Source organism: Cheilinus undulatus, linkage group 18 (assembly GCF_018320785.1).
Source record: "Cheilinus undulatus linkage group 18, ASM1832078v1, whole genome shotgun sequence".
NCBI lineage: Eukaryota > Metazoa > Chordata > Actinopteri > Labriformes > Labridae > Cheilinus > Cheilinus undulatus.
The window spans coordinates 17,882,875-17,906,965 of NC_054882.1; the positions used below are offsets into that span (position 1 = coordinate 17,882,875).

General features: G+C 40.4%; 1 protein-coding gene across 1 annotated transcript in view; it reads left to right on the plus strand.

Moving 5' to 3' along the window:
- The window catches only part of grin3ba (glutamate receptor, ionotropic, N-methyl-D-aspartate 3Ba), a 165,320-nt gene that overhangs the window by 76,653 nt on the left and 64,576 nt on the right, over positions 1-24,091 (plus strand). The window contains exon 2 of the mRNA XM_041811979.1: positions 21,104-21,804. Within this exon, the coding sequence (XP_041667913.1) occupies positions 21,104-21,804 (701 nt within the window). The remainder of the gene's footprint in view (positions 1-21,103; positions 21,805-24,091) is intronic.

Here is a 24,091-nt window from a genome sequence, read left to right on the forward strand (position 1 = left end):
TTCTCTGGTGAGTCAAGCTGATGTCATCACATTGGTTTTTGTGTAATAAAAACAAAAAAAGAGGATTGATGTGATTTTTTTCCAAGAGGCAAATAATGCAATAAATAGATAAATGAAAGGTTAATAGATTATATCGTTTGAAAAGGATCTCTCTTTCCAGCTGCGCACAGACAGGACGCACGGCGCTTTAATAGCTAATCCATGAGATTTTAACAGGCTGAATGAGCTAAATCTGTCGTTGGGAAAAAAAAAATATTCAGCAGATATGTTCATTATGACATGGGCATTTTTGTGTTTATATGCGCTGTTAAACTGCGCTGCCATGCTGCGAAACTTCTGCCTTTAAACTCTTGCCTCCTCCAGCACATCAGGCTTAAATGCGCAGCAGACAGAATAAAGGTTCTGTGCAATAGCATAACAAACAAAAAAAAAGGTCTATGAGATCACAACAGGCAAGTAATATAAAAAAGAATAAAAGGTTAATTAGATTACATCGTTTGAAAAGGCTCTCTTTCCAGCTGCGCACGGACAGGATGCACTGCGCTTTGCGAGATTGGCAGGAGAAATTAAAGGCTGTCTGCGCTAAATCTGTCCGAGGAAAAAATATTTTTCTCAGCGGATATCTTGCAAATATAAATCTCACACGCTGAGTCCAAAAAACATCAGTTTTCATCCCTCAGCTGCCGGCATCTTTTTGTTGTCCCAAGTTATGGGTGTGATATTATGACGTAGGCACGTTACGCCAAAGTCATCCCGCGTTCACCCAGGTGTGATGTTCCCACTGGAGCCGATCGGAGGCGAGCCAATAAAAACCTGTGTCCATTGCAGAGTCAGTAGACGCGGGTCTGAATGCCAATTAGAGCCTTTACCGCTGCCGACAGGACCCGATTGTTAGCGTGTTTAAACTGGTTTTTTTGGCCAGTGGGAAAGGGTTAAAAGTAACGCCTATGAAATTGGCCCCACCATCCTTATATATTTCTGTATGTGGCCCCCAGTGGAAAAAAGTTTGGACACCACTGCTATAGACTGTGCACTAGGACACAGTCATGTTGGAATAGAAAAGGGCCTTCTCCAAACTGTTGCCACAAAGTTGGAAGCATAGCATTGCCCAAAATGTCTTAGTATGCTGAAGCATTAGTTTGGCCTTCACTGGAGATAAGGGGTCTTACCCAAACCCTGAAAAACAGCCCCATACCATCATCCCTCCTCCACCAAACTTCACAACTGGCGTAAGGTAAGGTAAGATAATTTTATTTGATACCCAGAGGTAGCTTTGGGTAGCCTCCATTCACACAATCAACATCACAGGACAAGACAAAACATGATAAATGGACCATAGTGCTCAAAACTAAAAGGGGATTAACCAGCTAACTGCCAAACACTGAAGTGTGATTGGTCAATCCACAGAACACATTTTAACTAGGTGTGTCTTTCACTCTTTGCTGTCTTCTGCATACAACACAATCTGATTGCCTAGATGTCACAAGAATAGCAGCAAGTCAGTACTTAAAGTCCCTGTAAGTGAATAAAACATCTGTATTTTAGGTTCGTTGTATGACAGGCCACTGTGTTATGAACCACCAGGTGAAATTTTAGTCATGTAAAACATCTCTAAGTTATAAAATTAAGCTACAAAATCATGACATATGAGGCAGTAAAATCTGATCTAGGATGGTGTGGGCGTGTTGGTTGAAAGAGCTGAAGCCACGCCCACTCACAGGAAATGCGATCCACTCAAATGTAATGATTACTTTAACTATGTTTTAATTAATGACAAGGCTGATAGATTTGGAAAGTTAACCTCACAAAAAACTTTCAATGAGAGCAGTGACATCAGCTAACAACAGACTACTGATACGAACTGCTCGGTAATTTTGTATCATTGTAGCATTGGGGGAGGGGTAATTCCCAGTCAAGACTGGTGATGTCATGGGCTCCTACTTTTGCCCTGCCCAAATAAACCAAGCCAGGAAAGAGGTGAACAAGTTTCTAATGGTTTAAATTAGGAATTTGGTCGCACATCTCAGTGTTTTCACAAGTTTACTGCAGCCTTATTGCAACATATCTAGCATGTTAAGACACAAATGTTGAATTTCACTTTACAGGGACTTTAAGCCTTGGTGCCACTGACACAGTGAGTGTATGACATCACTTCCTGTTTCCTGCTGCTACTGTGTTAGTCTGTGCTGTTTCTCATAATGATAGAGCTAGGCCCAAAATATTTATTTTTCTTTTGCCATATAAAGAACATTTTTAATGTCACAACAAACCCATATCAGTTCCAAATATGAGTTATTGGTCTTATGAACTACCAATGAGCTAGATTGGTATCGTCCCTGAGAAACCAGTATCCGTCTACTTCTAGTTCCCACCACAGTCCAGAATCAGTGGGCTTTACACTACTCTATCTGACGCTTGGCATTGGACATAGATCCCACTCTGTGATTGAATGTGGACTTCACTTCATGGCTGGGTTGATGTTGTTCCTAAACGCTTCCACTTTCTAATACTATCACTTACAGGGAAGTAATATATCCTGCAGGGATGAAATTTCACCAACTATCTTTTTGCAAAGGTGGCGTCCATCATAATACCATGGAAGAAGTTCAATATTTGCAAATGGAGACTGCATGGCTAGGTGCTTGATTTTAAACAACTGTGGCAATGAGTCTGATTGAAACACCTGAATTCAACAATTAAGAGGTGTGGCCAGATACTTTTGTCCAAAGGGTGTAAGTTTACCCTGATTTGAGAAGTTCAACTTTAGTCAGACTTACGTAATAAATCAGCTGCATGCTCATACTCAAGTTGAAGTAATAAATTGAAACATTTGTTCCAAAAATGATAGAATTTGTGTTTTTAGATTCCTAAAAGAGAACGCCAACTTCCGCTGTTGTTAAAAAATTCAAACTTTGATAGTCTCTTCAAATGAAGCCAGGTTCAGTTAGCTTTGGGCTGTAAAAGCCTGTTCAGATGTTCTTCCACAGGCTACTTTTTATAGTGATTTTCTGGGCACATTTTCCCTTCAGTAAAGACACTTATTCAGTGCCTTTAAGCCTTGTTTTTACACAAAAATCCATACAGCAACAGCTTGAGTAAGAACTGTTTACTTTTGCCACCTTAGTTTCCATGTTTTGACCCACACAACAGCACCTTGCCACCGTTAGTTTGACTCCGATGTACAAAATGATCCCATTTTCTCTCCTTGGCGAAATGATGGCCATAAACTTCGAGCCCGCAGGGAAAGAGGAGACATGGCCCGTCAAGACTTTTATAGCTTTTCCCACAATCGTTCAGGACCACAATTGTGTTTTTACGATGTTACTGTAACCAACCCCCCCCCACCCCCTCAAACCGCCACACCACGGAGGAAACTAACAAGACCCTTATGTTTAATGGACTTGCATCTTCATACAGCAGCTGCAGTCACCGAATCATCACAGCTACGAGCAGACATTTCCCTGTAATCAAACCTAATTCTAAGTGTGCTTTACACATCTCTCCCGCTGTTTCATCGCTCCCCTGATGGGCCACAATCTCCGGCGCACTTTTCTCTGTATAGGAGGTGGTGGATGGAGCTGGATGGACTTTAGGTATTTGCATACGTAATATAGCAGTGACAGTCATAGAGACCAGGCTCCATCTCCATCAGCTGTTAACTGTGAAACAAGATTTAGCCCCATTTCAATCTGTGGCTGGTCCTGTGGTGGAGCCTAATAGTGTGTATCTTAGTGCTTATCACTGTGGTTCTGTGAGCCAACAGGCTGTTATGCTTAGATAACCACAGTCATTTGCTGTGTTAAGTGGTTGATTGCTTCACAGTTGTGGTTTTTTCTGCATGTACGTATGAGTGTGTGCGGCATACTTTCATGCAAGCGCAAGCAAGTAACTGCAATTTTATATCCCTCACTGTGTGTGCTCATTGCAGTTTGGCATGTGTGAATTTGCACGTGTGCTTGGCGTCCAAGAGCGGCAGCATCCTCCCCACACAAAGCTTAGCCCGCGGTAGCCAGCAGCATGGCTGAGTAAGATTAAAGCCACCCATATAACACTTACTGCCAGGAGACGTGAGGAAATTAGGAGAAAATTAAACAATGCCATTTGCATACAATTACACAACAGCACGACAAACAGCTCGGTTAGCAAACGTCTGGTCCACTAAAGAGGCGCGTTTCATTAACTATGCAAACATCTTTGCTGGCCTTATTCAATCATGTCTGTTTATTTGGACTGTGAGGAGAAGAGTCAGAAGAATTACACACATTCAACAGTTCTTTATTTCTCATGTGACAGTTTTGTTCCTTCAATGTGTGGAGAGAAACCACTGACTGTATATCATATGGACAGTGAGGCTTCATCTCTCTTAGTCTCTCCAAAGTGAAGTCAAAATACTCCCATGACAGGCGCTGACATTTTGTGCTGGGGACTTAACCTCCAGAGATCCTACATGTTCATATAAGGACATTACATTTTGGTTTTCCCCTAACATAGCAGTCATTTTTTTAGATAATAGTTTGGGATGTCCATGGAAGTTGAAGTAATTTACTTAAAATACTTGCTATGAAAATATTTCAGGAATTTATATTGAGGGAATTAGGGAATTTATCCTGAGGATTTTTAACAATTTCCTGGACATTTTGGGATATGTTTGTATATTTTGGGGAGTTTCAGTGTAAGTTTTTGGACAAATTTCCCGTGAATTTTCAGGTATCTGGGATTATTATTTTTATCTTTATTTTATTTTATTTTATTTTATTTTATTTATTCATTTGCAGATATTTGTAAACTTTGGAAATTTTGTGGCAATTCATATAAATTTTGAAAATGCATTTTTATTGTTTGGGTATTGTTGGGGGTCCTTTTAAATTTCCAATTTTAAATGCAAAATGAATGGAATTTGTTTGAATGTTTGGGGGATTTTGCCATTATTTTCATGGAATCTTCAAGAATATATTTGTGATTTTGGATAATTTTATTTGAAACTTTTTGTAATTTGAAACTTTTCAGAAATTTTTATAGCTATTTTGGGACTATAAAAAATCTATTTTTGGGTGGGTTTTTTTTTTTTTAGTATTTTGGTGTAAACTTTAGGATACGCCTGTATACTTGGAGAGTTTCATTGGAAGTTTTTGGGGAAATAAGCCATTGAAAATGTGGCTATTTTCATGGAGAATTTGGTCAAAAAAGCTGGATTTTTTTTTTTTTAAATTAAAGACAGTTTCATGCAAATTTAGAAAATGTGTTTTTTACTTTTTTTTTTTGTTTGTCCCAAATCAATAAGAGGTATTTTCTTTAATTAAAATATTTTAGATTATTGCATAGAATCTTGGGAAATTTGTTGTTATTTTTTTTGGAAATTTGGGGAATATTTTAAATTTTCAGAATTTTTATGCAAAATTAATAGAATTTGTTTGGATGTTTGGGTAATTTGCTGTCATTTTTATGCATTCTTGGGGAATCTATTTGTCCATTTTTGAGAATTTGCTCTGAAATTTTTGGGAATATTTTTGAACATTTTCATACATTTTTAAGGCTACTTTTTGGAATATATCCATTTTTTTTAATCCATTTTGGGTGTTTTTTTAAGTATTTAATGGGCATTTTGGAGTTATGCTTGTATATTTTGGACAGGCTCATTGGATGTCTTGGGGGAAATTTGCCAACAAAATTGTCAGTATTTTAGGGGATGTTTGGTTGGATGTAATTTGGAGTTTTGGGTGAATTTGTTTGCAATTTTCAGGAATTTTTGCATAAAATTGGGAAAAGTATTTAGAATTTTGGGAAATTTATTTATATTTTTCACGTGGAAACGTCAGCCAATAAAACACTCCTGTCTCTTCTATCCAGTCCATTGGGTGCTCATCATGCTGAAATGCACAGCTAATAGAGGAGACAGGAGTGTTAACAGGTTGAAGTTTCCATGTAAAAACTTAAAAATAGATCAATGTCATTGTTTCCAAAAGCAGATACATGTAAAAAGGGAAATATCATTTTGAAAAGGCTCTTGTGTTTCCAGCTGTGCACTTAAGCAGGATGTATGGAGCTAGGCTATATAAGATTATAAATGAGAAATTAAAAGCAATAGGAGCTAAATTGGTCTGTGGAAAATTAATTATTCCCAGTAGATATCTTCATTATAACATGATTGAGCTAGCAAAGCATTTTTGTGTTTTTATATGCCATGTAATTGCCCTGCTACCCAATGATGCGGTTGACAAGGGGTGAAGACTGCCCTACAATAGAGAGGGTAGTTATCACCCCTTGACTGGCCAGTTGCAAGTAGATGCACATTTAACTTGTTTTGTTGCAAATCTTTGGTCTGAAGTGGGCTTTACTGACACCATGTCCGAGATCCCTAATAATGGTAGAGTCCACAGCAGAATGGATTCTTTTGTTAGTTTGAAGAAGACCTCTATGCAACAATTAATGACTGTTGGTTAGTTTTAATTCCATTTTTTCTCTCTTCCTCTGGTTTACAGGTCAGGATGGGCTGCATTTGCCAACAATGCTTTTAATCATGATATTATATTCAGTGAAAGTTACTTCTCTCTTGGTGCAGGTCTTGGCAGGGCCATAAAGTTTGGCATTATGAGCCAAATGGTTAAGTTTGATCTTTAAAAAGAGCGTTCCTCAGGGCTCAGTCTTGGGACCACTGTTGTTTACACTTCATATAAACCGTATCAGCCATAATGTGCCCAAAGCACATTTTTATTAGTATGCCGATGACACTGATTTATCGCACTGCTCTGAAAAAGCATCGAGCTCTCTCTTTTTTGCATCAAACAACCAATTATTGCATGGCTGATCTGAAAAATGAACACTTGGACATAAAACAACATGAAATTAACTCGGCCTTGGATAGTATGCCTTCATGCTGTCCTGGAACTTGGATGTTGATACAATTTATAGCACGATTCTGAACAGGTTTGCCCACAAAAAAGCCAGGTTCCAGGCCAGCCCAGTAAGTAGGACCTAATTGTATATGGGCTGGATCAATACCACTGGTGCTTACCTCCTTATGCCAAACATTTTCAGCCTTACGGTGCTGAAAAGTCTTTTTTCACAAGTCATTTTAGGTTCAAATGTTCCCTTAAAGTTTCGTATCCTTTGTGCAGGTCTTGGCAGGGCCATGAAGTTTGGTATTACTGACCAAATAGTTTAGTCCAAGTTAATGATGATGTGCCTCAGGACTCAATGTTGGGACTGCTGTTATATACTCTTTATATTAACACTATCTGTCATAATGTGCCCAATGCAAATTTCCTTCAAATGCGGATGACACTGTGATTTATATCACCACAACTCACATTTAAAAGAAGACTTTGTTACTGTTCAGGGCAGCCAAGGTGAGTAAAATTGGTTTTAAATCTGGGCAAAACCAAACTCAAAATACTCAATCTACCAGAAGTTCCTTTTTTTTCTTTCAAAATAAAAACAGATCTTTATCCAGCAGGAGGCCAGTTACCCTTATCTTAAGATAGCACATAAGTCAGAAATGAAACAAAAAGTTTTTTTGACTGCCCTACTTCTTGAGTGATGATTCATTGTCTTTTAAACTTCATGCTGAACAACTTGTGAAGAGGCTAAAGCTGCATCTTGGTTTTATTTCAGAAGTAAGTCTTGTTTTTCTTTTACTGCAAAGAAAAGACTGGTTGGCCCAATTACATTGTAACAATAAAGGCTTATACCATTTTAAGAAATGTAGCTTATATTTTGAAATAGGCTAATTTTTACTGGAGCAACAATAAATCATATATTATGTGCAGAATGTTTAGGTGTGTTTGGGCCAAAAACTGAGACTGATATAAGGCGTAGATCTGGTTATAAGCCGCCTGAGGGCATCAGTAGGAAGGAGGATTGACACAACCCTGGTCATGCTCTGGATGTCTTTGCATATGACATGGGAAAATAATCTTTTGAAAAAAAGGATAGTGGGGTCACCATGAGCCCCTGTTCTTGCTATGGATGTTCCAAGGGCCTGAAAATAGCAGGCAGTCTCTGAGTGTATTAAGAGGCCCAGACAAAATGCCTAAAACATACACACATGACTGCATATATTTTTGTTGCAATTCAGTAGTTGTGATTTTCCTATCCATTTTCAACCAAAACAGTCCTCAAACCAGACAGCAGGAGAGAGAATATCGTAAGTAACATTTCCAAAATAATGCACATCACATGTCACCCTTTGCTTTTTCATCATCTGTTTATTTTTCTTACCATCTATCAAATGCTGAGCTGCAACATCCAGAAGATTGTTCCCACATATTCACTTTCACTGTGATCATCTGACAAGTATCTGTTTTCTTTGTTACCTGGGTGATAGATCCCCCCCATCAAGAATATGATTACTGCACAGTACAGACTGAGGTGTGTGTTAGCGCCCAAAGTGTCTAAATAAACTCTAATCAAACCTCCAAACACACTGGAAAACATGCCGGGTGTCAGCGATTGCCTTTCAAATACCCAAACACCGCTGATTTTGCTCTCATCTAATTTGGAAGAGCTCTGCAAGAAGATAAACATTCTCATGTAGCATGTGTGCAGCTAGGGCCAGCATGCTAACATTGGTCAATAATCAACTCAGCTGTTCTCTGCTACAGACACTCACTTACCTGTAACCTACCTGGAGCACTGGTTGCAATTGCAGCTGATGTTTGAAGTCTTTCTTTAAAAAGCTTTAATAAACTTAAAATTGTTGAATAACTTGCTGCTTCCAGTGAAGACAGTTGTATGAAAATGAAGCCCAGACGAAAGAAATGACATTGAGCTTGACTTTGGCAGCCCCCCTCTTCAGCCCTGGGTTGTGGCACATCAGACCCTGTGATAAATCCTTAGCTCTCTACATGCCTAAACTGTATGCACATGAATGTATGTGCCTAAGCCTCTTCATAGAGTTCAGGGCAATGCTGACTGATGGCGAAGGTTAAGCGTAGCTCCAATAGTCCTACAGCAGTCAGTCAGCACTGGGAGGGAGACCTAAAAACGTTGGCTGTCTCTCAGTCCGTCTTAATGTACAGTCTGTGAGAGCAGCAATGTGACCAAAACAGCACATCACACTCTTGACAGATTCTGAACAGCCAGAGTCCCTAACCCTAACCCTGCAAAATTCTTCACAGCTGCAGGACCTTAAAGGGATAGTATTGTTATTTTTGAATTCAGGTTGTAGAAAGTAGTTATTTCAGTGCAGTTTTCCACTCCAACAGCTGACACATTGTTTTCATAAGGTAAACATAATGTGCCAACTGTAGCTTGTCTAATTATCAGCCATTAGAAGAAGAAAGCAACAGCCATAAACTTTCTTGGATGACAAATTTCCATTAAGCTCGGGGGCAGTTTTTCTAATTTATCTTTGGAAAGTTTAAGAAGGTCCATAAAACATCAGGCTAAGGCTCAGTAAGGCAGGGGATTCTGGATGGAGCGTAATGTAGCGATAGATACCTTCACCCACGGAGGTGGGGGGGGGGGGCTTTCTGGGGCCCAGCCAAACTGGGGACCCATGGAAGGGAGGAAAATCATGGTCCATTACAAAGTTAGTTGGATTGACACTGAGGTAATCTAATAGTATCCACTCTTATAAAAAGAAAAGTGTTTTTTTTTTTTTTTTTGGTTTATATAATACTAATATAGCCTTTTTGAGAACATGAACCCATTTTCTTAGCTCAGATTTACCTTATTATGGTAATGCTTACAATGTGAATGGCAAAGTTTTGCCAGACTTCATAGATAAGCCATACTGTGGACAAACATTAGGGTATCAGAGAATAAAGTAAAAGGAACTGAAATAAGTTTAAGGGGAACATGATAATTGGTAGAAAATGTGGTAGTAGGTGGTTGCAGTGGGGCAAAAATGGGACAAGAGTGGGGAAAATTGGATTAAGAAAGGCAAAAATGGTCAAAGGTGTGCACAAAGATAGTGAAAAGCAGTTAAAAAGTGGCAAAAATGGATCATAAGGTGTCAAAAATGGACAACATGTGGCAAAATGGATTAAGAAAGGCAAAAAAAGGGTTGAAGATGTGTGAAAAGGGTGTAGAAAATACAGTTTAAAAATAGCAAAAATGGAACAAAATGTGTCATAAATGGGATAAAAATGGCAAAAATGGATAAAAATGGCAAAAATGGATAAAGTAAGGCATGAAGGGGCCAAAGGTCTGCAAAAGTGGTTAAAACGTGGCAAACATGGGTCAACAGATGCAAGGTTATAATAGTTTGGGATTTTTCATTAGTTTTTATTTTTAATTTGTTTTTAAGTTCAAATGCAGTTTAGTTTTAATTTGTTTTTACAGCTAGTTTGTTAGTTTAGTTTTAATTTTGCAAACATGCTTAGTTTTAGTTTTTATTAGTTTTTAGTCTTTTTTTTGTTTGTTTGTTTGTTTGTTTGTTTTTGTTGTTGTTGTTGTTGTTGTTGTTTTTGTTTTGTTTTTTTCCAGATACATGTCAGGGCTGAGTGAACATCATGTATTTTTACAAACATATTCCAACAGTTTCATTCATCATTTTTTTATTTAAAGATGATATTTGAATACAACTCCAGACATAAAACTACCACTGTGTGAAGTCTTACTGAATAGTCACCCAAATGTGTGGTTCACATGTTAGAATGTGAGCTGGAGCTGAGTAAAAGTTGATTTGCTTCTCTCTCTTATTTAGTCAGACTGCTTCCCACCTGGCTATCATTTAATTTCATGTCAGAATGACAGCGTGCATGCTCAGCTGCCCTCAGGGTTCTCCCTGCATAACAGAATATTTGATTGCAGATATTAAACATTTAATATTAATGATATAAACACCATGGGGTTATGATGGCCTCCTGAGCTGTTTAGATCACTCTTAATGCACCTCAAACTAAAGGAAATTCTAGCAAGATCATCTTTAAACCCTCATAAACTCAGGACTTTACTTGCTTTAGTCAGAATCAGGCCCCAAATCTTTCCAGTTATCTTCTTGTATGTATGTATTCTGCTTCAGACAGGAAACCATCTCTGCTCTGCAGGTTAAATGAAATTGCTTATGTTGGATTCATGTGATTTCATACGTGAGCCTACATGTGCCGTGACATTTTTCTCTGACATTCAGGTTACAATACGTTCAGTTTTCATCTCAGGTGTGTGAAATAGAAGACCTGCGCCCTGCTGAGAAAATCTTACCTTGTCTTCCTGCTCCTTATTTCCACACATATTTAAATGCAAACCATCACCTTTTGCCTCCTTTCACAAATGCGGATATTAAACCACCTATCACTTTCTCATCCGCCTTTCATCTCAAGCATATATTCACAGTTCCTCTTCCTATCTCTCCCTCCATCGTCCCCACACACAGCCAGATCACCTGGTGACAGCGCTGGCGAATATATGAATGTGCTCAGTGAAGTGTAGTTGTTTGGACTCCTGACCATGAGATTTGTTTCTGGGCTGAATGGGGAAGCTAAGCAGCCATTCAAAGGCTCAGGCGGAGGTTGGGTGTAGCAGCTGCGCTCTGCTCGATGCAAGCGATTCATGAGTGCAGTGTTGAGCCTGAGCGAGGCTGCAGAGAGCTCTCAGTGAGTCAAGCTGCAGCGAGTTAAAGAGATCTCTAGCCTGGAGCTGTGGAGAAAGGATGTGAGGAGATACCCCACTTTTGCAGAGATTCAGCTTACATCTTAGGCCTCTTTAGCCTCTTGCAACCACTAAAGCACTGCAAAATACACACATACACACACAAGTTCGGATTCTTGCTTTAGTTTCTTCAACTTGAAAGACAAAGGCAGTACGTTTCACTGTTTTCACATTTGTAAGACGTATAAATCTGCTGTAATATGTAGTGTAAAATAAGTGACTGCATGAATATTCACCCCTTTAAAGTGACTCACCTAATTCAAGAGAGTCCAGTCAATTGGTGAAATGGGGATCACCTGAGTGCAGTAATTCTGTTTCAGTTATTGTAGTAAAAAGACACCTGTGACTGGAGGGTCCAGTCGACCATTAATCAGTATTCCTGGCCACCATTACACCATAAAGACAAAAGAACACTCCAAGCAACTCAGAGAAAAGGTTATTGAAAAGATTAAGTAAGGAGATGGATAGAAACAATGTCCAAGGCACTGAACATCCCCTGGAGTTCAGTTAAATCCATCATCAAGGACTGGAAGGATTATGGCACATGTGTAAATCTGCCTACATCAGGCTGTCCTCACAGACTGAGTGAGCGTGCAAGAAGGAGACTAGTGAGAGAGGTCACCAAGACACCTATGACTACTCTGATGGAGTTACAAGTTTCAGCAGCTGAGATAGGAGAGACTCTGCATACAACAACTGGCGCCCGGTGTCTTCGCCAGTCAAAGCTTTATGGGAGAGTGGCAAAGAGAAAGTCACTGTTGAAGAAAACTCATTAAATCTTGACTAGAGCTGTGGGGGCATGTGGGACACTCCATGGTCAAGTGGAAGAAAGTTCTTTGGTCTGATGAGACCATCAGACAAGACACTATATTTGTACATCACCACAAACACACCATCCCAACTACGAAGCACAGTGGTGGCAGCATCATGCTGCAGGGATGCTTCCCAGCAGCCAGTCATGGAAGGCCTGTAAGGTAGAGGGTAAAATGAATGAGGCAAAATAAAGGAAAATCATGGAGGGCAGTCTTATTCAGTCTGAAAGAGAACTGGGAGAAGATTTATTTTGCAGTAAGGCAATGAGCTCAAGCATACAGAGGAAGCTACACAGAAATGGTTTAAAGACAACAAGGTGAGTGGCCGAGTCAAAGCCCAGACCTCCATCTAATAGAGAATTTGTGGCTGGACTTGAAAAGGCCTAACTATGCCCAATCCCCATGTAACCTGACAGAGCTTGAGCTGTTTTGCAGAGAGGAATGGAGTAAATTTGCAATGTACAGTTGTGCAAGTCTGATTGAGACCTATCCACACAGACTCAGGGCTGAGATTGCGCCCAAAGGTGCATGTATTTAAAACTCAATTGAAAGGGATGAATATTTATACAGTCACTTATTTTATATTACACATTTTTACTCAATCAGCATTACTTTGTAGAAATCTGTTTTCGCTTTGGCATTGGAGACTTCTTCTTTTTTTTTTTTTGCTATTTTTTCTGTCAAGAAAGCCAAATTATACTGACCATGATTGATCCATAAAATCAGTGAAGACTAAAATATCCAAGGGGGTGAATACTTTTTCTAGGCACTGTTTATGCCAATATTTACAGCGTAATTTTAGCTGATAGTTAAATCGATGCTAATATATACTGTAAATGCTGTTCAGGCCTAAAACCTTAGTCCTCGCACACACACTTAAGGTGCAGAACAGATTAAATAGAAAAAGCACAAACAGCAACACAATAGTTAAAATGTTAAAAGATAATAAACCTAAATAGATCATTCAAGAAAAAATACAGTAGTACAATTAAATAAAATATTAAATACACTCTTTATCAGGGAAGGCCTTGCATACTTCCCCAAGATGATTCTCAACCACATACCGCACCCCTCACAACAGCATGGCTTCACAGTCACTGTAGAAGTTTTGCCTACATGCAGTCTAGACCACATTAAAACAAAACATTTAAAGCATCATAACAGGAAAAATGCAACAAAAAAGGCCCAGGACTGTTGAGCAGCTAGAATCCTACATCAGACAAGAAGGGGACAACATTCCTCTCCCAAAACTAAACTGGTCTCCTCACTTCCCAGATGTTTACAGACTGTTGTTTAAAGAAGAGGGGATGCTACACAAAGGTAAATATGACCCTGTCCCTACTTTTTTGAGATGCATTGCTGCCATCAAATGCAACATGAGCTAATATTTTACATGAAATGGTAAAGTGTCTCGGTGTCATCATCTGATATGTTGTTTATGTTCTATTGCTAATAAAGTGGGTTTATGTGGTTTAAAAATACTTGCATCTGCCCCAAATTTTGCAGTTGGGGTTGTAATAGCATAAGCATCTTATTTTAAAAAACTGAGCAAATGGCTCTGTGCTGTTAGAGTGAAAATATTGGTAAAACTGATGACAGTAGGTGGAAACAGCTTTGAAGTGTTTGTTGGAAAAGTTGTGCATGAACTTCCAGTGATGAGGACAATTCAACTCCAAAAATGTATTTTCTGTGAGTAGCTCATTTAGGATACTTGGATATTATTATTAAACCATAAAAGAGAATCAAAATTAAATGTTTTACCATCAGATCAGATACAACCTGTTGGTATTTCTTTGTGTTAGATGCAAGTACATGTGTTTTTATACAGTTTGCTGTAGGTGATTTAGGTTTGGAATTCTGGCCTTTCTAGAGTTAATAGCTGTGAAGCTGCAGGTGCTGCTGTTGCATCAGTGCTCCATTTTATCCATATTTTTTTGGCATTGTGCACTCGGTTGCACACCTTCTATGTGTCGATCTTGTTCCTATGGAGGTCTAAATAAGGAATGAGCTTAGTAACAGGGAGCTGCTCCCTCCTGTTCTGATTCAACGCACTCCTGTCGGTTTGCTTACTCCACATTGCCCAAAGATCCCTCCGGGTTTACGCTCGAGTATTCACAACGCTCCGTGTTTGTACTGGATCTGTGTGTTCTTGCTCTGGTGCCTTTGTGTGTGTGTGCGCTTGTTTGTTTGTGCTTGTTTGCCGTCTGTGTGCGAGGGTTTCGTTGTGCGTGTTTGTGCACATGCGGAGCATTTGAAGACATGAAACTCTTAGGGCCGGTGCATCAAACAGAAACCTCGGATTTGTTCAGAAGAGGTTCAGTTCAAGGCTCCTAATTTGCAGATGTGAGCACAGGGGGATGGATTTTGTAGTTCATATCTGAATAATGCTGACATTCCTTTTAGCTGTGCTTGTCTTGCATCCTTAGTTCAGAGTCTTTATATGCGTGCGCTTGCAGAGATGAAGCTTTTACCTGAGAAGAGAAAGAGAAGATAAGAGCGTGCACACAAAAATACACACAAACTCGACACTGGAGGTCCTTACAGGTTGGAAATGTGTAGCAGCTCACAGAAAACATCCATTACATTCCTAACCAGGCCTAAAAAGACCTCTATAGTGTGAAAAAAATACATCAAACTGGGGTCAGGATTGACTGGAGCAGTAGAGCTGGACTCAGACGGCAGCATGGCTGACAGGATCAAGCCTGTAGCTGCTCCCTGCACACAGAAAACTGCCAATAGTCCGCTAACTTTCCAGCTCCAGACAGAAAAACAACCTTTTATCTTGTCTAGACTGCACCATCATAAAAAATTACCAGCTGCAATCCTCTAGAGATCAAAACTCCACTCAGGTTCCCCAAGGTCTGTTAAAAAAATGACATTTTAAATTCAAATGTCCGATAACCACGGCTGCAAAGTTGGCCCCGACCCAAGGCAGTAACAGCATGTCAGAAACAAACACAAACGCACACCAGCAGCCACGGTGGACTAAACTGTCAGAAGCTTTCTCGCTCGGATGCAGACATAAATACATACATTCTATTTGGTGTGTCACAGGGATAAACAGTGATGCTGCCAGCTCGTATTTAAGAAGCACTGGATTAAGCTGGAGTGATGACTGACAGGGATTTTCATTGTTCTTGATAATGCTTCAGGATGCTACATGTGGGATTTTGTCATTGTTTGATTGAAGAGTGTTTGGCCTGTTCTGAAAATGAGCGACAAACAGCTCTATTAGAGTCCACAAAGAGGCTTTCCCATTCACACATATGCACAAGGGGTGTGTGTTAAATGAAAGAGGGGTGACTGAGGGAAGGGAAGGCGGGCTAACCCAGAGAAATTCACTGACAAGAAAGAGACTTTTTGTTGCATCTTTTCATGTGTGCATTTTATCTTCAGAGTGCAGACTGGATAATAGGTGGGTCTTTCACTGCATTTTAGCCTGGTTTAGCTTAATTGTTTTTCTTAATAAGATCTATTTGAGGCTTTTTATGCCTCCTCTAATGTAAAGACAGGACAGTGGATGGAGTTGGAACTGTGGGAGAGAATGGGGAATGACATGCAGGAAAGGTACCAGAGGCAAGGGGGCCTCGTTCAGAATTTTATCCCTATGGGTATTAAATATCTGCTTCTGGGAGCCTTCAGACAGGGACTTTAATGATATTGTATTCAAATACATGTATTTAATTTATATTGAGTTGGTCTCCCTTTTGCAGCTACAACAGCCTCCAGTCTTCTTGGAAGGCTTTCCACGAGATTTTGTAGCATTTCTGTGGGAATCTGTAGCACTGAGGCATAGTCATATCTAATAGAAAAGGGCCCAAACTGTTGCCAAAAAGATGGAAGCATAGCATTGTCCAAAATGTCTTGGTATGCTGAAGGATTAAGATTGGCCTTCACTGGAGATAAGGGGCCTAACCAAACCCTGAAAAACAGCCCCATACCGTTATCCCTCCTCCACCAAAGTTCACAGTTCCCTCAAATGTTCTCCTTGCATCCACCAAACCCAGACTTGCCATCTGATTGCCAAATGGAGTAGTGTGATTGATCACTCCACAGAACACATTTCCACTGCTCTACACTCCACTGTTGGTGTGATTCAGACCACTCCATCTTTTAGCATTTGACTCGATGATGTGAGGCTCGCGCGCAGCTGCTAGGCCATAAAATCACTTTCCATGACGCTAATGCCAGTAGATGTCAGGAATTCTTCAGATATGGAATCAGCAGAGTGTTGGCAACTGGTATTATTTTGAAAATTGCCATATTTAGGAACAACAGCAACTCAGCCATGAAGCAGAAGACCCAAAAATCCCATAGCCTTTTCCAGACTGTTGCCACACAGTTGGAAGCATAGCATTGCCCAAAATGTCTTGGTGTGCTGCTGAAGGATTAAGATTGGCCTTCACTGGAGTTAAGGGGCCTAAACTAAACCCTGAAAAGCAGCCCCATACCGTTATCCCTCCTTCTGCAAACTTCACAGTTGGCACGGTGCAGTCAGGCAGGTAAAGTTGTCCTGGCATCCGCCAAAACATGACTTGTCTGGGTATCTAGGTTTAGTGTACCTGTGGGTAACATCCAGTCAGGTTGCTCTGGATGCAACCTGGGCCTCAGCTGTACTCAGAGTCAGCCTCTGCCTAATGAACCTAATCCTAAGAAATACTTTTTCCCATATAGTGTATCTTTAATAGCGTAATAAATGTTAAAACTAGCCAGGTTCAACTTTTACAGACACCCCTCTGTGAGATTCAGTTGCATATCAGAACTGGAATGAATTAGGGGGTTGTATTTTTCATTCTATGCCTCACATGCTCCATGTATTTCCTATCAACAGAGCTGTAAGAATGTGTTTACTACTTTTTAGAAATCTTTTCCTTTTCATGCAAGGTCGTTTTGTGTTTTTATAAATACACATTACTTTTAAAAAGTTCAGAGTTTACTGAATTGCATTTGTACCTATAAGCACAGGAGAAAATGCTCCCTTGGGAGTTATTGCCCTAATATATCACTGGAATTAATTGTGCCAAAACACTGAAATGCAGGCAAGAAGCGACTGCAGCTGTAATAGGCAATAACTCCAGCGATGTGCTTTCTCCAAGTTTCATTGGGTCCACTTTGGTTCTTGTCACATTCGATTGCCCACAGAGTTTTTGAGTAAGTCCTTCTTCAAAACAGTGACAACAGCAGAGTGCTTCCCTATCTTATGGTCTGGAACTCATGTCGCAAGGAAAAAGTCTCAAATCTCCTTATCTCCTCAGAATCACATCACGACTCCCACATCTGCCTTCTTCCATTCACTCTGATTTGCTCTCCCTCCTAACAGCAGTGACTACAAATGCCACCACTATAATGGCACAGGGAGCTCTTGTTATTATTCTCACGTCCTCACTCTTGAAGTAATTCTACTGTTGTGCTCACTGCGAGTCGCTGTGGATAAGAGCGCCGGCTAAACGCCTCAAATGTAAATGGAATTGTAAAAGAATCTCTCTCAAAGTCAAGGAAATTAAAAGTCAGACATAATTGTCTGCGGAAGAGAAATAATGAAATAATGCTGATAGAAAACAGCTGACACAGCTGCAAGATGTATCCCAGATGATTCTGATTCTGATTAATCTGACAATGATATATTCAGTAAGATTCCTTCTTTGGATTTCTAGCCATCTGTATCTGCTAAGAATATAATTCACAGCTTCTTAGACATGTCAGAATGTCTAAATTTAGAGTGTGCAGTCCTTTTTATGTGTATCTTATTAACATGATATTAGAACTCAGGAGCCCCTGTGGGAATACAGTCTGAAATCACATTACCATGTCCCAACATTTTTTTGAAATGTGTTGCTGGCATCATGAAGTAAAGTTGGCAAATAGATACATACTTTATCAAACAGAGAGCTCAGTGACCTTAAGCCTGGTACTGTGATGGATGCCACTGTTGCAATAAGATGGTTTGTGAAGTTTCATCCATGCTGGATATTTCACAGTCAACTGTAAGTGATTTTATTAGAAAGTGGAAATGTTTAGGAACAAGAGCAACTCAGCCACAAAGCAGAAAATGCACACATAGTGAGCAGGGTCAGTGACTGCTAAGGTGGTATGTAAAAGTCGCTAAATCCCTGCTGGGGACTGTTCGTCAGGGTTTGGTTTAGGCCCCTTATCTCCAGTGAGGAGCAGTCTTTATTATATCAGATGTGAAAAAATGAGACATTTTATCATTCATTTAAAAATATGAGCTCACTTTTTATTTTGATGGCAGCAACACGTCTCAAAAAAGTAAGGGTAAGGCAACAAAAGGCCTGAAAAGTTTTATTAAAAAAAAACAGCTGCAGGAGCATATGGTAGCTGTTAATTGAACAGGTCTGTAACATGACTGAAGCCTTCTGGAGAGGAAGAGTGTCTCAGAGGTTAAGATGTGCAGAGGTACACCAATCTGAAAAAAAACCCTTCTAATTCGGAAATATGTTCCACAATGTGATATTGATGAGACTGCTTGTGATCATCGGGCTCTTAGATCACTGCATTAAAACAGGCATGATGCTGTACTGGAATCACTGCATGGGCTCAGGAAAAATTCCAGAAATCACTGCCTGTCAACACAGTTAGCCGTGCCATCCACAAATGCAAGTTAAAGCTATGTCATGCAAACAAGAAGCCACATGTGAACAGGATCCAGAAAGACCGCTGTCATCTCTGGGCCAAAGCTTATTTAAAATGGACTGAGGCAAAATGGAAAACTGTTCTGTGGTCACATGAATCATAATGTATTTATCCAATTTTTTGGAAACCACAGACGTCCTGTCCTGCATGTTAGAGCACACTTCTAAAGCCTGCATCTCTGATGGTGTTGGGTTGCATTATTGCCTATTGCAGGGCTGCATGGCAGCACAGGGGTTAGCGCTGTTGCCTCACAAAAGGTTCCTGGTTTGCTTTCCGGACAGGACCAGGGCCTTTCTGTGCTTTGCAGGTTCTGCCCTTGCATGCATGGGTTCTCTCCAGGTACTCTGGCTTCCTCCCACCACCCAAGACCCACCCACAGTCCCGACCTTTCACCAATTGCAAACATTTGGAGCATCATGAAACGAAAAATCCAGCAGAATCCTACATCAGACAAGAATGACAAAACATTACATTTACACTGTGCCCCGACCTTTTTGGAATTGGGGTTTTGGTTTATGGTGTTGCAGTTGCACTCAGAGACCTTTGGTGGGCATCGGGGTGCACAAAAAAAACTGTGTTGCTTTGATATGTTTACAACTGCCTAAAAACATCCCTTAGGAGCTTCACCACTTTGCTGTACATTGATATCTAAATGATAGATGGGATAGCTGGATCTTACCCAGTAGAGCCAGAGAAGTTATAGATTTACACTCTAATTCCTGCAGCTGCCTCCAGGCTCTGTTTTGATCCTTTCCCCCACTTTTTAAAATCTCTGAGTCCCTTTGACAAAATAAGCATGATGTTAGGTTCAATCCTGGCAGTAACACGCCGAATAATACCCACACCTGTAGCAGACACCACCTTCACATCTCTCTTCCTTTGTACCACCCGCTGCCATCACCTCCACCTCCGCCATCTTTCTGCCCCCCTATTGAGTTCAAACACTGATGCCTATTTTTATTTTCCCCACACATTCCCGGTCTCTCCCGGGAGAATACGCAGCATTAATTCATCCATGTCTTTGCAGACTTCACTCAAATATTATTTTTCTTATTCTCTTATGGGATTCAAGGACTTTCAGCAGAGGGTCGCTCTGTTTACTTTGTACTCCCGGGTGGGATATTTCCATTTGAATGAATGTGTGAGTGTTGAAGTTTGGTTTAGATATCTTCAGAGACACCTGAGAGTGTGTCAGTGGGCATATTCCACAAGTCTCTCCATGCATACAAAGCATATCTGCATGCATGAATTTACAGTATGGATTTTCAACCGTCATAAGTGCATGTTTCGAGTGTGCATGCATGTTATGCTGAAAATCTGTATGCATTAATGCCAGAGGGTGTTTATGAGCATATTGAGCCGTGCACACCTTTTATGTTCAGCTTGTTTGAATCTTAACTTGAGTCACGTTTAAGCTTAACTTTGGGCTCACTATATAAAAGCACCCCCCTTTTTGCTCCCCAACCTTGCCTGGAGCACTGATAGGATGAAAAATGGAAAGAAGCCCCAAAGGAAGGAGGGGGGAGTCCATCTGTGAGCTGCATTCAAGGACAACAGTGTTATCCACTTTGGAACAGTATGAAACAAGCCAGTGTTTTCACTGGGGTTTGGAAATGCTGGGCTTCTGGATGAACTGTGGATGCTACTGTTGTCTTGCCAAGCCAACTGTGATGTTGCAGATTAGATGCGAATCATTGACTCCTTGTTTGTATCAGTGCCACTTCTTCTTATTCAGGGTGAGAGATAATGAACAAATGTGACGGATTGCTTCTGATCGTCGTGCTGAATTATTGCAGCAACAGGGATTGTTTTGCAGCACTCGGGCGCTCATAAAATCTGCGTTTAATGTGATTGTATGTTATTCAGCCCTGAGGTGCTGGGGTTGGCTATATCTATTAATCTCTGTTTTGATCTTGTTTTCTGTTTTCCCTCCTCGCCTTTTTCTCTCTTATGTGCCCCGTCCTCAATCATCTTGCTGTTATTTCCCCTCTAACTTCTCTTTTTTATCTCTCACCTCTCCCTCCTCCCACCCCCTTCCTCTCTCATAGAACCGATTCCACCTGCAGATGTCGGCCCGCGTGCCTCCATCCACCCTGGGCAGTCTGCTGCTGGCGGTCCTGCAGGGGAAAGACGGAGACAGGGAAAGAGGAAGCCGGGGGGAGGACAGCTGGGGAGGAGCAGCTGTGATTTGCCCTGGGTGGGAGGAAGGAGGTGATGGATTGCTGTCTCATCTGCAGAAGCACAGCGGTTCTTCATGGCATTTATGGGATATCATCAACTTGACCCGCATCTCTGGGGGTGGGGATAGACGAGGGGACGCCAGCGAGGAGCGGAGGGAGGATCAGAGGGAAGAGGAGGCTTTGAAGATTCTCTCAACCCGTTTTCTGCGCTCACCCTCTCCTATCTCCTCTGTTCTCCTCTTGGGATCTGACCCAGAGTGTCTCTCCTCTGTCCTGCGGGCCGCTCAGCGCCTCGCTCCATCGTTACCAGCACTGCAGTGGATTATGGGATATCCCTTGTCTCCGGATTCACTCCACACTCTTGGAGGTCCCCTTGGACTGCTGGCCTACGGGGAGGTCGGACGTAAGCCAATCAGCTTCTACATAAGGGATGCTTTGCAGTTGATTGGTCGTGCAGTCACTGCGGCGACCATGGTGAGGCCGGACTTGGCACTGATTCAGAACATGGTGAACTGTTACGACAAACCAAACCGGCATGAGCTGCCCTCTTCAGGACAATATCTGGCCAGGTAGATACCTAAACTGTAAAAACTGGGGCTGCTCAAATACAACAACATGTTTAGATCACAATTATTACATAAGCCTTTTAGTGCATACATAAAAAATCATTTTCTCGTGTTTCCTTGAAGGGCATCAACAACCGTATAACATATTCTGCAAGTTAGTTTGCATTTTCCGAGGTCTGCCTCCTAAAAACCAAAGTGGTTCCATATGACTGAGGTCACTTTAGCTTTTTCATTATGAACGGCTGCCTTTCTGTCATCTTCCTCAGCTCTCTCACTTTTCAAACTAACTGGAGTATGTGCCAAGGCTCCCTCTGCTCCCATATAAAAATAAAATGAAGAAGGAGTAGAGCACAGGCTGTGCTGTAAATGAAGAGAGGGTTGTATCACACATGACAAAACATATGGACAATAGCACAACAAGGCATGTAGCAGAATAATAGTTTAATTTTGATTATCATGTGTTCATGCAGCAGTGTTGAGTGGCCATCAGAGCAGTGTTAGTTTTGTTGACTAATTGTGGCTCTTTTCATTGATCCGGATCACTGGCTTGGTTCAGCAAAAAGAACCGGCTCTTTCGGCTCCCAAACGGCTCTTCATTCAGGTACCAGTTTGGCTTCATTTGACCTGCCAATTTTAGCAATGTCATATGTCAATATGACTGGTATTTGGGCAGGTATTTTACTCCAACTATGCTAAGTCTTTAAAAATGATTAAATTGTTATTATTTTAAATGTACTGTCTCTTGAAAACACCTTGTGGGTCAGATGAAATCTGCTCCTTGGCTGGGCTGTATGTTTCACCATCAAACACAAGTCCCTAATGCATGGTGTGCCTGTAATAGAGGATAAAAGATCATCCTTACTAATCGGTCAAATAAGACACAGACACACAGTCTATATGAAAATAAAACTGGTATTATTAATGATGGTATGAAACAGCTCTCAAACAGGATCCAGCTCTTATCGTTCATGTAAAAGAACCAGCTCTTTGAACCGGCTCGTTCACAAACAACCCATAACTATAGAACACGCTCCCATGATTTGGCACCAGATTCAGGCAAAAGAATAAATGCTTGGACTAAGGCTTAAGACTAAAATGCGATGACTTTTTATGGAGTAAAATGAGGCTAAAATGTTTTCGAAATGTCCTCGACTAAAATTATAACGGGTAGAAATTACTAAAATGTGACTAAAACTAAAAGACATTTAATCTAAAGACAAAGACTGAGACTGAAATTTAAAATAGCTTTCAAATTAACACTGCATCAGAGTAACTGTAACTGCTGAGTGGTCATCAGAGTGACTCTGATGAATGCTTTTGGCTTCATAATTTGTTTCCCCCTGCAAAAAATGACTTCTATCTCCTTCTCCACAACAGTATCCTACACTAGGGATGCACATAATTAGCAGACTAAATGATGAAATTCTAAGCTCTCATTAGCTGAAACCAGAATCGCCAGTCTGTAAAGATAATTACTCATCCATATAGTCCAACAATCCCTGTCAAATGCACTATATATACTGTAAACCAGCCACCACTGGACACTGTTGCTTTTCTTAATGGTTGTTGCCATGCTGCTACAATGCTCATAAATTATGCTGCCTACCTTATGTTAATCTGCCTGTATCCTTGCATAATTTATACTTTTGATCATGTTTGGTAAGCATTTTTGCACCCTTTGCCCACCTTACAACCATACTATCAATGCAAACAGACTTGTTTATACTAGAAAAAAAAACCTAATAAGAGCTTATACATATTTTAATCTTAATTTTTATACTTTATTTGTATTTATTTTCTATGTTTAATATGTAATTAATATACTGTACACTGAGAGAAAAGCTTATGCGAAAGCACACAACGATTCTGAATCCGCTCTTTCACTTAAATGTAATGTAATGATAGCAATGATAGCAAAAGGGTGGTCAAAATAGTGAAACGTGGTGAAAAAGTGGCAAAAATGGGTCGAAAGTGGTAATGATGTACTAAAAATGACAAAAAATTGTCCTAAAATCATAAAAATGGTTAAAAGGAGTTAAAAGGAGCAAAATGGGCAGCTAAAGTAGTGAAAAGTATTGAAAGTAAAGCAAAAATAGTCTAGATATGGCAAAAAATAGGTTTAATGTGGAAACAAATGTGGCAAAATGGGCGAAAACAGTGATGAAAACGGGTTAAAAGGGGCATCAATGAGTAATTTTTACATCAGAACCCAATGAAAGCCTGACATACTTTTCAACTCCAAAATGAGGAAACTGTTAGCCAGGATGCTAGCACCAATGCTACTGATCCA